Source organism: Oratosquilla oratoria, chromosome 28 (genome assembly GCF_046742065.1).
Source record: "Oratosquilla oratoria isolate Oo_2021 chromosome 28, ASM4674206v1, whole genome shotgun sequence".
Taxonomy (NCBI): domain Eukaryota; kingdom Metazoa; phylum Arthropoda; class Malacostraca; order Stomatopoda; family Squillidae; genus Oratosquilla; species Oratosquilla oratoria.
The window spans coordinates 27,168,590-27,186,089 of NC_134804.1; the positions used below are offsets into that span (position 1 = coordinate 27,168,590).

At 40.5% G+C, this 17,500-nt stretch overlaps 1 protein-coding gene across 5 annotated transcripts in view; it reads left to right on the top strand.

Annotated features, from left to right (window-relative positions):
• The window catches only part of Cen (cerebellar degeneration-related protein 2-like), a 201,532-nt gene that overhangs the window by 18,537 nt on the left and 165,495 nt on the right, over nucleotides 1-17,500 (top strand). For all 5 annotated transcript variants that reach the window (XM_076211052.1, XM_076211058.1, XM_076211053.1 and 2 more), the window contains exon 2: nucleotides 1,570-2,743. In XM_076211052.1, coding sequence (XP_076067167.1) covers nucleotides 2,506-2,743 — 238 coding nt within the window. In that variant the 5' untranslated portion in view covers nucleotides 1,570-2,505. The remainder of the gene's footprint in view (nucleotides 1-1,569; nucleotides 2,744-17,500) is intronic.

Below are 17,500 nucleotides of genomic sequence, written 5' to 3' on the forward strand. Positions count from 1 at the left end.
ATAGTTCTCCTACATCCTTACAAATAAACTAAGTCAAGTTTAAGATAGAAACAGAGAGAACCATTTGCAGGCGATGAACCAACTAATCGAGAAAACGACAGAATATAATATAGGCTACCTTTTTGTTTAGGTTTTGTAGATTACGAGAAAGCTTTTGACTCGGTAGAACATAGCAATACTGAACTCGCTATGCAAGCATGGTACAAACGAACAGATCGTAAAGGTTCTAGAAAATATACGAAAAGTACCGCTGTTATCCGACTACATAAAGATACAAAAAAGATCAAGATCGAGAAAGGAGTAAGGCAAGGTGATACAATTTCACCCAAATTATTTACAGCTTGAAATATATTTTCAGAAGGTTGAGTTGGGGAAGAAAAAGGTTTGAAGGTTAATGGCGAATATTTTAACCACCTAAGATTTGCGGATGACATTGTTCTTATTTCACAAAGAGCAAAAGACTTGCAAGATATGCTGAGTGGTATGAACAAGGAAAGTCTCAAAGTAGGTTTAAAAATGAATAAGAGTAAAACCAAAATAATGTTCAACACGAAAGTTCAAAGAGATTATAATCGATGGTGAGAGTCTTGAAGAAATTGAAGAATATAATTATTTAGGCCAGATGGTAAAAGTGACCAAAGATTATGATATTGAAACAAAAAGGCTATTACAATTGGTTGGAAAGTGTTTGGTAAGCATAATAAAATCCTGAGAGGCTCTCTACCTTTATTGAAACGTAAAGTTGAAAACAAATGCATTCTGCCAGCATTAATCTAAGGTGTGAGACTTGGAAACTGACGAAGGCGATGGAGTCAAAGCTAGGGAGTGCACAGAGGAGAATAGAGAGATCAATTATGGGAATAGCGCTGAGAGACCGAAAGAGAGCAATTTGGGTGAGAGCAGTTTTGAGTGAAAGGTATTGTGGAGGCTGTAAAAGAGAGGAAGTAGAATTGGGCAGGTAAGTTAGTGCGAACGATTGATGAGCGATGGGGCAAGTGTGTTACTGAGTGGACGCCGCGAGATGGGAAGCGTAAAAGAGACCAGACAGGTGTAGAAACGAGATTGAGAAGTTTGCAGGAGTGACGTACATGTATGTGTTTGTATACATACAATATATATACTGTATATATATAATATATATATATATATATATATATATATATATATATATATGACAAAGATTTTAGACAAACAATTTGGATGCTGGAGAACATAAACACGAGAAATCCTAATCACTCTTCCGTTTCGTGAACGAAACTTAAAGTGATTAGGATTCCGTGTTTTCCCGTGTTTATGTTCTCTCTCTCTCTCTCTCTCTCTCTCTCTCTCTATATATATATATATATATATATATATATATATATACACACACACACACATATATATATATATATATGTATAATCATGTATATGTCCTTTTTAAAATATATGTACTTTTAAGTTGAAGTTTTGTGGATCGTTGTTATGTTGAAGTTTAAGTGATTGCAATGTCCCAGATTATTGGAAATGGTATATGATAACCAAGTGTTTTAAGTATGCTCACTCTCTTTTTTTTCTATTCTTTTATAGAAAAAAATATCGACTACAGATCAAGGAAGATGACTCATCTAGTGTAGTGACTTATTCTCATCTCATTTATCAAATGCAGTTCATAATTTCAAAAGACATGGATTTAAATTCAACCACTTACAAACACGAGAGAAAGCGATAGTAAAAAAAAAAATCGAACAGATAAGTTTATCTTTACGAAGACGCCGACCACGATATCGAAAATGAGACGACGGTAGTTCCTGACGTAATGTGTTTAGTACCCGCTCGTAACACAGCAACAGACTTTAAACAAAAATTACAATGAGTCATTCTAATCTCCGCGGAATGACCAGCTTTACTGCAGTGCACTAGGATACGCTAAGGTCTTCCCCCGAATACCAGACCTTTACTTATCTGAATGTCTGTCACCAAGTACTGGTCGAGGGAGTGAATACAAAATCAGCAGGGACCTTCATCAAAACTCCAGAGGAGGAAGTGACCATAGGAAGCCCGGTGGTGGTGGTGGTGGTAGCGGGGAAGACGACGAGGGAAAAATCTTGTGTTGCAAAGTCTACCTTTCGGCAGCGTTGAGGGAGTGGCATGGCCTGCCCAACCTGTTCTCTCAAGTGACCAGCCAATCCACCAGACTGCTGGCGAAGGAAGTTGGGGTGGTGACGGAGGGGGAGGTGACCATGTGCTAAGTGTTTTTCCCTTCGGTGCTCAAGATATATGGAAACTCTCGTGTGATTTGAACTTTTATGTTCGGTTTGGTTTGGTCCTTACGAAACGCCTAGTTAGAAAACAAAGAGCTTAACCGAACTAGGTAGTGCCAATCAACCGATTTTGTCTTTTGGATTTTATATAACGAAAGTGTTTGACTAAGTTCCATTCGTGTCAAATCCTCCCCAAAGGGAGGCGAGTGCCCCCGCCAACCTCCTCTACGTATCCAATCCCTTCCTCACCGTCACCACCAACATGAACGAACTGCCCAAAGCTAATGACACGCCCACACCATGCATGGGAATGGGCGTGGGCGTGGGAATCGGGGTGCCGGACATCGGGGGCGAGCTAAGTGCAGCCTCCGCGCACGCCCACCAGTTAGCCAAGATGAGGGTCAGCATGAAATCGCACACGCCCACAACGCCCCTGGCCCTGCAAACGCCAGCGACGCCCGCGCTGCACTACTGTGGGCAAGAAGACTGCATGGTTGAAGGTAGGTGCCTCAAGAGGACACTTTATTCTATTGTAGTAGATTAGTGTGGGTGCGCGTGTACGTGTTAATGCATGCATGTGTGTGTGCGTGTCTTTACATGTGATTCACCATGGTCTTGGATCACGCGTTGGACTCGTGATCGACAGCTATTTCCCTCCCGGAAGAGAGCTCGGAGCTTATAAATGACCGATCTGTGGGTAATGCTGTGACCTTACACGCACACACACACACACAAAACTCCCCGCCCAAGAGGGTTGGAGTAACAACCCACAGCGCAGCAATACAGAAATTATTTCAGCGGTGGGCGGGACTTGAACCCGGACCGCCGTAGTGGCAGCCGGGGACTCTACCAACTGCGCCACGAGTCGTGTGTGCATGTACGTGTTTGTCCATGTGTGTGTGCGTGTGTCTATACGTGTGCGTGTGTGTGTGTGTGTGTCTGTATGTGTGCGTGTGTCTATACGTGTGCGTGTGTCTACGTGTGCGTGTGTCTATACGTGTGCGTGTGTCTATACGTGTGCGTGTGTCTATACGTGTGCGTGTGTCTATACGTGTGCGTGTGTCTATACGTGTGCGTGTGTCTATACGTGTGCGTGTGTGCGTGCGTACCTACAGGGTTTTTTCGGGTAGATTATGTGGGAGTAGGGGGGGAAGTATCGGAATATAGTTTAGGAAATAGAAACAACTTAGAGGACTGTACAAAAAATCACCAAAGCAGGTGGAGGGAAGATAAACTTAAAGTTTACTATACAAATAGTAGGAGCATAATTAACAAAATTGATTTGCTGCGAGGTAAAGCATGCGTAGAAAATTTCGATATTATAGCCATTACTGAATCCTGGATCAACATGGCTGATAAACATTTCCTTCCGGAAATCGAAATAGAAGGATATAAGTTTTTTCATAAGGATAGGGTCGGCAGGAATGGGGGAGGTGTAGCACTTTTCGTTAAAAATACATTAAACTGTATTATCAACAATTCGATTAAGGAAGAGGACTGTACGGAATCTATTTGGGTAGAGATTATAGGCAAGAATAAGAAAGTTATTATTGGCGTCTTGTATAGACCTCCTAACCTTAGCATTGAGCAGACTGATTCCCTAATTCATGAAATTCACAGAGCGTCCCAGTACAAAAACGTTGTAATCATGGGAGATTTTAACTATAGAAACATTGACTGGGAAACTTTGATAGGAGATCATGAAGCGAAACAATTCCTAGATGTGGTGCAGGATAATTTCCTAAAACAAATGATTACCGATCCTACGAGGGGACAAAATACCCTGGACTTAATTCTAACAAATAATGAGCACCAAATTAGCAGCATAATAGTGGGCGATAGTCTAGGCTTTAGCGATCATCAAGAAATAAGATTTAATATTATTTGGGAAAAAAATAAAAAGTACAAATAACGTTCAAGTACCAGACTTCAGGAAAGCAAACTTTGACAATATAAAAACCTATTTGAAATTGAATACGAAAAACAATCCGGACGTTTCAAACATTCTTGATTCTCGTTGCGGGGCTGATAATCAGAAGTGGGTCAAGGAGGATACGCGTACCTTGGGTCAGGTCTGGGTCAAAGAGAGAACTACGCATACCTTAAGTCAGGTCTGGGTCAAAGAGAGTGATGCGCGTGCCTTGGGTCAGGTCGATTCGGGGCGACGGCCCAAAAATCAGGTCAGTACTTTGGATGAGATGTATAGCAATCTGGCAGATCTAATTATTAATGCACAAAACACATTTATCCCCCTAAAGTCAATACGAAAAAATAGTAATACTCCCAAATGGATGACGGACAGATTGAAACATGAGATCGGAATTAAAAGAGGACTTTACGTAAAAATAAAAAACGGGGAATCACACCTTAGATCAAGATATAACGAAATGGCAAAGCTGGTTAAAAGGAATACACGTTCAGCGAAACGTAATTATGAAATCAAGGTTGCCAGTCAAGCAAAATCCAACCCAAAGGGTTTCTTTCACCTCTATAGAACAAAAAATAAAGAAAGAATAGGACCAATTAAAAACGATGAAAATGTCATGATAGAATCGGAAGAAAAAATGAGTGAGGAGTTTAACAATTATTTTCTATCGGTGTTTACTAATGAGAGGTTAGATAAAGTACCTGACTGTGATCCGATTTTCAGAGGGGATGAAGAAAATAGCCTAACTAATATCAGCATTAGTAAAGAAGAAGTTATCAAGCAGATTGACAGACTTAAAGCTACAAAATCTCCGGGTCCGGACGAAATTTTTCCAAGAATGCTTAAGGAGTGTAGATTTGAAATCTGCGACCGGTTAACTGAAATATTCAATAAATCGGTAGACACTGGTTCTGTTCCAACTGCTTGGAGGCAGGCAAACGTTGTTCCTGTTTTTAAGAAGGGAGATAGATCGACCATAGGCAACTACAGGCCAATCAGTTTGACGTCGGTTATAGGAAAGATGCTTGAATCAATAATAGTAAATAGACTCAGAGAACACATTGAAGGGCATAATTTAATTCGTGATTCACAGCATGGTTTCTCCAAAGGTAAGTCATGCGTGACTAATCTTCTATCCTTTTACACTAAGGTATATAAGGCGTCAGACAACAATGAAAATTACGATGTTATTTACCTTGACTTTAGCAAAGCGTTCGACAAAGTGCCACACCAGAGACTACTAAATAAAATCAAAGCCCATGGCATAGGAGGAAAAGTGTTAGAATGGATTAGAGCTTGGATTAGTAACAGAAAACAGCGGGTCACCATAAATGGAATAAAATCTAGGTGGGGCAATGTTACTAGCGGGGTCCCCCAGGGCTCGGTTTTGGGTCCCTTATTGTTCATTATGTATATAAACGACTTAGACGATGGGTTAAATAGTGATGTTAGTAAGTTTGCGGACGACACTAAAATAGGACGCCTAATTAGGTCAGGAGAAGACGCCCAGATTCTGCAGGATGATCTTGATAAACTGTTAACATGGTCGGTGAAATGGCAAATGAACTTCAATATCTCTAAGTGTAGCGTGTTAAACGTAGGGCTACACAACCCCGAAAATAGATACAACTTAGATGACACGTTTTTAGAAAAATCTGAGTGCGAGAGGGACTTGGGAGTTCTGGTGAGTCCGGACCTTAAAACCAGGAAGCAGTGCATTAGCGCCAGAAATAAAGCAAACAGGGCATTAGGCTTCATTGCTAGGACGGTAACAAATAGAAGTGCAGAGGTAATTATTAAACTCTATCTAGCAATAGTTAGACCCATCCTGGACTATGCGGTACAGTTTTGGTCTCCGTCCTACAAAATGGACATAAATTCACTAGAATCAGTACAGAGAAGAATGACCAAAATGATACAAGGACTCGGAAATTTGCCTTACGAAGAGAGGCTTAGGCACCTAAACTTACACTCTCTGGAAAGACGCAGAGTGCGGGGTGATCTAATAGAAGTGTTCAAGTGGATCAAAGGCTATAACAAGGGTGATGCAAACAAGGTCATCATAATAAAACAACAGGGCAGGACTCGCAGTAATGGGTATAAACTGGACAAATTTAGATTTAAGAAGGTAATAGGCAAGAATTGGTTTACAAATAGGGTGGTCGATGAATGGAATAAACTTAGTAACCACGTAGTAAGCGCTGAAACTATCAGTTGTTTTAAAAAACGATTAGACAACTTTATGGATGGGGACGACAGGTGGTGATGGATACGGAGCTGCCTAGTGTAGGCCTTATGGTCTTTTGCAGTCTCCTTTATTTCTTATGTTCTTATGTTCTTATGTTCTAAAATTATTTTACCGTTTTCACGTTTGCATGGCCGTACGGATAGCGCCGAACGCAAAAGTACGTGTTTTTTAATTTCCCTTGCATTGACTAGCATACGTGTGTTTACATGTTACTGTTCGTGTAATATTGCAACTTTACATATATATGACATATTTATACACGTTCGGTTGTTTAGTACCTTATATTCGCCTTTGTATAATCTGTTTTTTGTGTGCTTACGTAAATTTATTTGTATGCGCGGTTGTTTACACAGGCGCCAAGTTGCTGCAACATTCTTGTTTACTTTTGTGTGTTCGTATGTCTGTTGGACCTCGGTGCGACAACAAAGATTCAAGTCCTGTGTTAGCCCGTGGGCTGGATATGTACCCAACAACTTCACTTCACCAAATTTTAATGAACCCTTATCATGTCTGAATAATGAAATGGAGAGGCAAGATGAGGTAGAATGGAATATACACGATGTTCTGACCATATTTAAAGCTATGCGCTATCCGAAGCCAATTTTCGACTGACAGCGAGCATAAATTTGACCAATTTTCCTTTTTTTTATATATACATATCCAGGAGCAATCAAAAGAAACAAGGTATCATTTGAAAGCGCCTTTAATGTGTTTTTTGAAAAGTAAAACAAATGGGCAGTAAAAAAAAATATTAGTTTACTATCTCATGTTATGTGACAACCCCCCAAATATGTGAAGAATTAAAAAAGGACAGAAAAAACGCACGATTCTTTGTTTTTTGAAAACTGTTGGTGGATATATCTACTGCTAATATTTTCTAATGCATTATGGCATCCAAGACGCTTCTTATGACACCGGTTTTGTGGACATATCTCCTCTGGAAGCTAAGATGTTAAATATTCAAGAGTTGGAGGGGGGCTACACACCAATTTTGGCGAATCGGTCAATGGATGTACATCAGCAAACCTGCGTCTTCTCGAGTCCCTGTTTATGATATCAGGCAGTATTTTTCTGGGTTGTTCCATAACAATGTATATGCTTTCATGCATACTCCTAGGTCGAAGATTGCCAGCATATATTCCTGGCTTCATTGGTGGCTTCTTCAGCATACCTCAGACACTCTGCAACCGTCTTGTATTCAGTCATTAGTTGTGAGATTGCCGCGTAGTATTTAACGGTCGTTAGAAACCGGTTATTTAGACTCCTTGTGTGATAGATTTACTTTCGTAATACATGTACTTATCTTATTCGTAATACTTTATAGTCTGTATTCGTCTCCTATTTAATTCTGTAAAATAATGCAAAATTATTTAGTGGGCATTTTTATCTTGAAGTACGGGTTGATTTACCAGTACTTCATTTGGTACCAAATACTGCCTGATATCGCAAACAGGGAGAAAGTTAGGAAATCAAGAAGAAGCAGGTTTACGAATATACATGTATAGACCGAATTGCCTCAATTCTTGAATATCTAACATCTTAGCTTCCAAAAGATATATGTCCACAAAATTGGTGTCAAAAGAAGCGTCTTGAATGGCGTAACGCATTAGAAAATATTAGCAGGAGATATATCCACCAACAGTTTTCAAAAAAATAAGAATCTGAAGTTTTTCTGTCCTTTTTTTATCTTTCATATGTTTGGGAGGTGTTGTCACATGACATGAGATAATAAATTAATGATTGTTTTTACCGCCCATTTGTATTACTTTTTAGATAACACATTAAAGGAGTTTTCAGATAATGCCTTATTTGTTTTAGTTGCTCATAAATATTGAAATATGGTAAGATATATGCTCGGTGTCAGTCAAGAATTGGCTTCGAATAAGATATATCCCTAAATATGGTCAGAACACTGTGTGTATCCCAGTTTATTTCTTCTTCCCTCTCCCTATCATTCAGACATGATAAGGGTTCAGAAAAATATGGTGAAGTCTTAAGTTGTGTGTAACGTATGCGATGCAGTTAGTGACATAGATTTCGTTAGTTAAATTCTTTATTCTCCAAGACTTTAGTTTCTTAAGTTTATAGATATCTTCCCATTTAGTTTCATCTTTATCCTTTCCCCGCATTTCTCTCCGATTTCGAGCAGTGACAGTTACTTGGTTCAACAGTCCTTAAAGCGCATGATAGGGCAGAGGTGAAGGCGTGTGAACATGAAAGTATGAAGGCAGATGAGCTCTATAGATCAGGGGTTACCTTTCCCCATTACACACCTCGAGAGTCATCAGACCATCGACCCGTACCTCCATTAACCTGACACAGAATAGAAAACTGTAATACATTAAGACTAAGCGAATACGCAATGCTACCGCAATGTATATCAGATGGTTTAAATTGGAATTACTTTATTCATCAGTTAAGCGTTAACATCAAAAGGGATACTTCATATGCTGGAGTGAAGCTGTTATTTCAAACGCTCCACAAGACCCATTCTCCAGGTCCCCACAAAATACAGACTGACGTATTTGTTTCGCGACCAACCGTCCGTGAACCAAAACGATACGGCGCGCGCATTTATAACAACAATTTTCTCTGTGCAGATTTAAATGTTTAATTAATCTCTCGCTAGTCATCTAAGCATCCCCTGGAAACAGTCCCGCAAACCCCAGGTTGAGAGCCCCTGCCATAGAGGGTGAGATTCAAGGCCATTTGGTCGACTGGAGGCTGGACTAGTAGAGCCAGAAAGGAGTCAGACCGCAAGGCGTGTGATCTATTCAGACCCAGGGATTTTTCTAAATCAAGATGGTTCAGCGTTAACCAGAGCAAAATCACATTAGGCGAAATGATTAACTGAGACAGTATCTTGGTCAAACCCAGTAGTTCCTTGAAACTGACTTAGCTTAGCCTTAGCATGTATACAATCGTTAAGGTATGTGGCGGAAAAAACAAAACAACAGCCAAGATCTAAAAGTCGGTCCGCTTGCACGAAGGCGGAACTTGTGCCTAAAGCGGTCCCCGAGGAAAAAAAAAAAAAAAAAAAAAAAAAATCCACGAATGCATAATATTTAGACGATGTAAACAGCCGCGACTGATTTCCCTTTTTTATTATTAATATCATTACGCGTCTGTTGATTGTCAGGTCGTTGAAGCTGGCGAGGTAGAAGAGATTTGTGCGGAGGAAGTACCCGGTAGCATAATTGAATAATTAATCAAAAACAGAAGTGAGGGGAGGTAACGCGGTGCGCGTTGGTTTTCTCAACAGAAACAGAGAAATGGGGGAGGGGGGATCAATTACATCTTGTAAAAAATACAAGAGAAATTCACCAGATCTTTACACTTTGTATGAAAAAAGATGTAAAGCTGTTGTTTAGTTGTTGGCGCTTCGGTAAGGGTCTTACGCCAGGAAGGGCCCAGCTATGGTCAGATCCTTCACCTTTGCCCTTTGTACTCGGTCAGCCTGAGCAAGTGGTTCCGAGTCACAAGAGAGTAGAAAGTCGTTCATCAAAACAAGTCGAAAAGAGTAGTGAAAGAGTTAATTGAGTTTATTTTTCGCCACGTAATAGGCTTTCCCTCGACTAAACAAAGCCACCTGTACAGGTACCGTTAAATTGAAGTTACGTGGGCTGTTGTTGTCACGCACCAGTCGAGGTCGTCTCAAGGTGCCAAATTGTGGACAAAATGTGAATAACAACGAAAAGATACTGGTCCAGTTAGGTTACTGGTTCGTATCCAGAGATGTTTGGTCCAACTTGGAAACGAAATGGTAATTTATTCATTCATTCATTCGTAGACAACGAGATGGGATGTTTATATCAGTTGGCAAGGAGTAAGATCCTTCCATAAATCAGCAGACCAGACCTGTTCTTCACCTAACGTCTCCTCCATTCGTTTGCTCCTCGTGTCGTCTGCTCCGCCTGTCGTCTGCTGCGTTGTCAGACCTTTCCTCTGCTTCTCGTCATCGTCTCCTCGACCGAACCTGCTCATCCTATACCCCTTAATCCATTCATTCGTCAGACCGGCCGGTCTCTTGGCTCCATTCATTTCCTTGTGATATCCCAGAGTGGAGTGATCCACCTCAATCCACAGCCATTCCTGTTTCTTCTCTCGCTACACCTCATGCGGAATGCCGGCCAACCTCTCGTCCTTCTATTGCCAACCAACACTCAGTCTCTTCCACACCCAGTCCACCCTCCTCTCGTCCACCTGCCTTCCACACCTTCCATGTCTGTACAATATTTCACGTCATAGGTGGCTGCGATTTCACCTTCGGTCCGGCTTGTTCTCTACATCGAAGTTTAAGATTGCGAAGTCTGTTCGTGTTTGTTGCACACTATGGCCTGCAGAGGTTCTATGATCCTGGACTGGCGATATGACGTCACTTGTAGCTCCTCACACTCTACTCCTGCGTGTGGACAGAATTTCCGTCGGAGCTCCACTTGGTTTTCTACTTTCCATCACTTATCGTCCACTTTTTCCATAATTTTGGTACCATGTTCATCCACTCTTGATTCATTGTTGGCCATCTTCTTGCTTATCCACTGTTCTGCCACATCTCGTCCACTAAAGAGTCTCTTTTTATTCACTTTTCGTCCATTTTTTTATGCACCTGAATCGCTTATTCACCGTTTTCTTTTTTCTTCCGTTACTGTGCAACTCTCCTCTCCACCAACATTCACGGAAGGCGACTTGACTCAGTATACACCGTGTCTTGCGAGTGTTTCCATTTCACTCTGATACAGAAGGAATGTCGAATAATTAAACAAGATTGGTGTGATGTTGGCCACAATAATATGAATTAGTATTTCATCAGCGATAACTAGCGCCTCTATCCCTGAAAACAATATCGCACAGAAGTATTAGTCAAAGAAGTAGGAGTGGATTAAGAAGTGCAGCAGAAAGGAGAATGGAAGCTAAAAGTGATGAGAATTATTTTTCTCTTTGTGGAAATTAATCTTCAATTATATACGAATGTTGAGAAACTCTTTGGCAAGGATGACACAAAAGTTCCTAAAATATCAGCTGCACAAAGCATTCAGTCCCTACCTCAGCACTCACAGTAAAACAAAGTACCAGTCGGTACGGAGGTGGTTGTTTGGGATGGAAGACGTTCGTCATCGTGGGGGAACCAGAGCTTGACTGAAACGTGTTGCGTTTGACAAAATGAAACTTGGCACCGCTCGCTACGGAAAGGTCCAGGAATGTCGTCTACTACAGCGTCCCTCCACTCCGCTTTCCACTCCCTCATTATGGTCACCTCTCTCTTTATTCCCCAACAATAAACCTCTTGCTTTTCCATTTATCCCTCCTCTCTTTTCTCCTCTTAAGGGCCATTTGCACGTTCAAACGGTTTGTCAAACGTGTTTGAAGTGATGTTTGACCGTGTGAATGGGGTGTTTGGTTGTCAAACATGTTTGACAACCATATACCCCATTCACACGATCAAGCGCCACCTTAAACACTTGTTTGACAATCCGTTTGGCCGTGTAAATGGCCCTTTACTCCATATGCTCTTCCTCCTCCTCTTCTTCTCTTAACCACCCTCCGCCTCTTACCTCCTCCCACCCAATTTTTCCTCCTCGTCATCGTCGTCATGCTTCTACTCGTCGTCATGCTTCTCATGGTCGTGCTACTCGTCGTTGTTGTCCACCACCACCATCACCAACTTACAACTGCAAACTGGTAGTAAAACCTCCTGCTATGAATATTTTGGGTCTCGTTTCTTTATTGCCTCAACATGTCCTAGACCACGATCGCGATAATAACTCTGCAACGTTACCATTATACCAATTACTGTCGCATAGGCTACTAATACCACTCCTATCATTACCTAGACCGTCCACCACTTATACTGACCACCACCACTACTACCATTATAACTATCACCACCATCGACACTTCCGCCGCTACCGCCATCAAGGTCCTCCAGCTCGGCGTCTTCCTCCCCCAACTTGGCGGCCGTCGCCTTCCCTAGTTTGGCGGACCCCCTCCTCCACTTCTTCGGCCGCTTCCTCCTTCTGCTGCTCCCAGTTACTCGAACAGGTCCTCTTCTTACTCGGCCTCCTCCTCCTCCTCCTCCTCCTCCTCCTCCCCCTCCTCCTCCTTTTCCTCCTCCCCCTCCTCCTCCTCTTCCTCCTCGTGCTCCTCCTCCTCCTCCAGCTTTTTTCCTCCAACAACGCTGCCTCCTCCTCCTCCTCTTCCTACTCCTCCTCCTCTTCCTCCTCCTCCTACTCCTCCTCTTCCTCCTCCTCTTCCTCCTCCTCCTCCTCCTCCTCCTCCCCCTCCTCCCCCCCTACTTCCTCTTCAACTACCTTCTCTTCAGGTGCCTTGTATAGTTACACCTGTTGGGTTCTGTGTTGCCACATGTGTTTAGTGGTATAGCGAAGGACACGACGAGAGATTTGAGGTTGGCTTTGTTCTACTGTGCTGCATCAACTTTAGAATTTCAAACTGAAATCCATCCCATCCCAGTAAAAATCACACAGACTAACACTAAACCATATGCAAGGGTCCTAGATCTCCCAATGCCCCCACCAAATCCAAATGGAATGGATTAATACACATATTCAATCATTGACTATAATCGTCCATTCACGGAAGAGGAATACTGCACGCCCCTTTCCAACTGAAAAACAAAACAACAAAAAAATACTCCGGGCCAAGTCAACATAAACTTTGACATAGAACATACAATGGAGTACATTATCGATACCGCATCAGTAAATTCGCATCCCAGAAATGACAAACACTTCCCTTGATATCAGAAACAGATATGGATTTCCCATATCCGCAATATCTACTGCAGCCACGTTTCAGCCAACAAGCTGAAAATCAATCCCATCCCATCCAAATACATTATATACGCTAATGCGTAAAGCTCTGATATTTCCTGGTGCCCCCCCAGCAGACCCAACTGGAATGAAAAAAAAAAAAATCATTCTTAACGAATCTCAAAGGAACACGACCCAAAACGACACACCAAACTAAATAGCATTCTTCATTATAAAGCAGAATTCATTTGTCAAGGAAAAGTTCCCCTTACAAAATTTCAACAAAAATTAATTGCCCAATTTTTACAACACCCCACGATAACCATCAACTGTCCTCTACCACCTCAAATAGCACTGGCTCTACATCAAATCCTGAGCGACAAAACAGAAATACCTTGATAATCTCTCCATAGTTTGCTACAGAAAACAGTATTATTAATGGAATTAGAAATATCCCTGACTAACGAAACCAATATCTGAAACATGAGATATCATACGAAAGGGACACAAAATTAATCAAAAGGATAGAAACACTGGTAAACTACAGTCCATAATAACCAATCAGGGTTCATATCAAAATGACTTTTGGAAACAGGGCTACTGCGCCCAAGAACAGGACATTCCCCCACACGTGGGCACTTCATGACAGGAAATGACTCCCCCCACCCCCATTAGCCAATGTAAAGCCTGTCTCACTACAGTGAAAATATGCTAGGCTGCCCAATTAACACAACGCCCCTCAATAATTACCAAATATCGAACAGAACTAACCTTAAATCTTGGGCGACAAAACACTCTATAACCTTCTACAGAAGACAGGACTAATAACCAAATTGTAAATACCCATAATTAACTAAACCAACATATGGAATGTAAGATAAGGCAAGACAGCGGAGCGAGATTGTCCATTAATACAGAAGCGTTAGCAAACTACAGCCTACATCAAGAACAACAACAACAATCCTAATCTTCCTTTGCTTCGTTTTTCTCATCCTCAGCCACCGCCTTTTCCTCATCGTAAAACTTTACTTTTTCGTCCTCCTTCGTAGGCTCTTCCCTCTTACTTTCATTCTCCTCCTCCTTCTCCCAGCTTCCTTCTCTTCCTCTCCTTCACACGCCTGCATTCCTCGTCCCATTCATAAAATTTCTGTTTCCTTTCCTCCCTCCTATCCGCCGCCAGCCTCACCTTGACACCCGGCAACTTTCACCTTCTCTGTGGAATGATGTGCTAACCATGGTTTGGTGAACCGGGTTAGGAAACCGTGGTGAAGCAAACACTGTTTAGTTCCTGCCAAGTAATGAATGCAGTAAACTTAGTATGTTATTGTCACTGATCATGAGGCTGGTTAACCGTGATCATCGTAATTGAAGTGCTGAGGCCATACTGTCAAGGTGGTTTGACATTTTCATGGTTTGCTGTTACCGTTTTCTTTTATATATATATATATATATATATATATATATATATATATATGTATGTATAAATATGTATATATATGTATGTATGTATGTATATGTATGTATGTATGTATGTATATGTATGTATGTATGTATGTATGTATATGTATGTATGTATATGTATGTATGTATATGTATGTATGTATATGTATGTATATGTATGTATGTATATGTATGTATGTATATGTATGTATATGTATGTATATATATTTATAAATATGTATATGTGTATATATGTATATATATGTATATATATATATACATATGTATGTATATACATGTATATATGTATGTATATATATGTATATATGTATGTATATATATGTATTTATGTATATGTATATATGTATTATGTATATGTATGTATATATATATATGTATGTATTATGTATATGTATAATGTATGTATGTATTATGTATATGTATAATGTATGTATATGTACATATGTATGTATATATATATATGTATGTATGTGTATATATTTATGTATATATATATATGTATCTGTATGTATGTATGTATATATATGTATATGTATATATATATGTATATATGTATGTATATATATGTGTATATGTATGTATATATATGTTCTGTTAAAGTCGACAGCAGTTACAGCATTATTCAGTTTGCTTTTTCAATTTTTCTAACGGTGTTCCGATCTTCGTAGGCGAGGGTACTAAGTAAGTTTCTAAAATCCATAATAACTCGGCCTTCACTCGGCCATCTTCAGGAGTGTAAGTATAGATGTGTTAGGTTGAAATGGTGATTATATTTGGCTTATGTTGGCACTGGGGGAGGTGACCTTTGTGTGGAAGGTGGCGCTCCGTGGGGTGCTGTCTGTCTAAGTCCTTGTGGCGCTCCGTGTGTTGCTTGTGAGTTTCTAGCTGAAGGAAGAGTGGAAACGGGCATTTGTTGAATGTTGATGGCAGGTTTTAAGTTGTGAATATACACAGCTTCCGTCATTCGTAATCTCCTGGTGTCATGTTCATTGTGTAGGATTACTGTATTTTCTTCCATCATTTTTCTACTCAATGTTTGCCCATGTGTCCTGTCGTTATGGCGGCGTATCGCTCCATCCTGTAAGTGCGCTGTGATTCATTTAGATAGTGTAGTGGTAGTGAAATCCATATATCTGGTGGGTAGGCGAATGGAGTCACCAATATTACAAATATATTGGTATACTAGGTTCACATCCTGAAGTGCATTTGTTGGTAAGACAGTTGTTCTTCATTACTAGGTTGAAAATTCGTCTGCATTTGTAATAAATAGTGAGTTTGATGGGTGTCGGGATTGGTGGGTTTAACATTACGCTGTATGATATTCCGCATGACTTTCTCGTCTTGTTTGTAAGCAGAAGACATAACGTTTTTATAATATAAATTGATGGTCGGGTGGTTGTCCACGTGTGTCTCTTGGGCCATGAAAGTGTCCAGTCGTCTTCTTATGACATCGTCTATCTCTTCTTTCTTGTAGCCGTTGTTGGAAAGTAGTTGGGAGATTCTTTTCAATTCAGCGTTGGTAGCAGTCCATGTAGAGCAGTGTGTGAACGCACGCTTGACAAAAGAATTGATCACACTGCGTCGATATCTCTCAGTACATTCGCTCGCGCCATTTAAACAAAATCCTAAATTGGTCGGTTTGACGTACATTTCCGTGGAAAAACTGTCTGTGCCTGTGTACAACGGTATCGAGGAAGGGGAGTTTGCGTACAGTCTCAATTTCATGTGTGTAATTGAGTGAGGAGTTTTCCTTGAACATCTCAATGATCTGAGGAACACTGTCTTCTGTGTCAGCGCTGATAAAGATATCATCTACATATCTTGTATAAATAGAGAGCTTGAGTTCATGGTGTTGTGTAAATATCGTCTCTTCGAATGAGCCCATATAAAAATTAGCAAAAAGGATACCCAACGGGGAACCCATGGCTACTCCATCAATCTGCACGTACATGTTCTTGTCGGGTCCATAGAACGGTACCTCTTTGGTACAGGCTTGTAGTAACTGACGCAGTATATCTTCGGGAATTGGGAAATGAATTTCATCTGAGCGATATAGCCTATTGCAGATAAAGTTAATAGTCTCATTTATGGGGACGTGGGTGAAGAGAGACTCAACATGGATGGAGTAGCCATGGGTTCCCCGTTGGGTGTCCTTTTTGCTAATTGATGTTGATGGCTTAAAATTAAAGTGAATTATGGTTGATATATGTAAATCTGTTCACTGGGACTCATGCAGTGTTGTACAAGTACATATATGTATGTATATATATATATATATATATATATATATATATATATATATATATATATATATATATATACATGTGTGTATATGTGTCCCTGTGTGTGTTGTTGTTGTTGTTGTTGTGTGTGTGTGTGTGTGTTTGTTTGTGTGTGTGCGCGTGTGTGTGTTAATGTTACCTGCCCTGGCAGGCAGCACCATGAGAGGGCCAAGGTGACAGTTTCGTCTTCAGCTTCCTGACGCAAAATCTCGTCTCAGTTATAAAATTAATTGATTATTTAAATGAATATATATATATATCTATATATATATATATATATATATATATATATTTATTTATTTATTTGATAAATCAATTCTACAACTGAGACGAAGTGAGTTCGCGTCAGGAAGCTGTAGACAACACTGTCACCTTGGCCCTCTCTTGGTGCTGCCTGCCAGGGCAGGTAACATTCACCGGAAGTAGTCGGGGTCCACTTCTTGCGAAGCAAGATAGTATCAGTGTGACACGGCAGCACTTTATTTTTTCTTTTTCATTTCTGTTTAAGTTTTGTTTAATATGATTATTGCTGAGAATAAACGTGGTGCATCCCCGCGGTGGGATTACCGGTA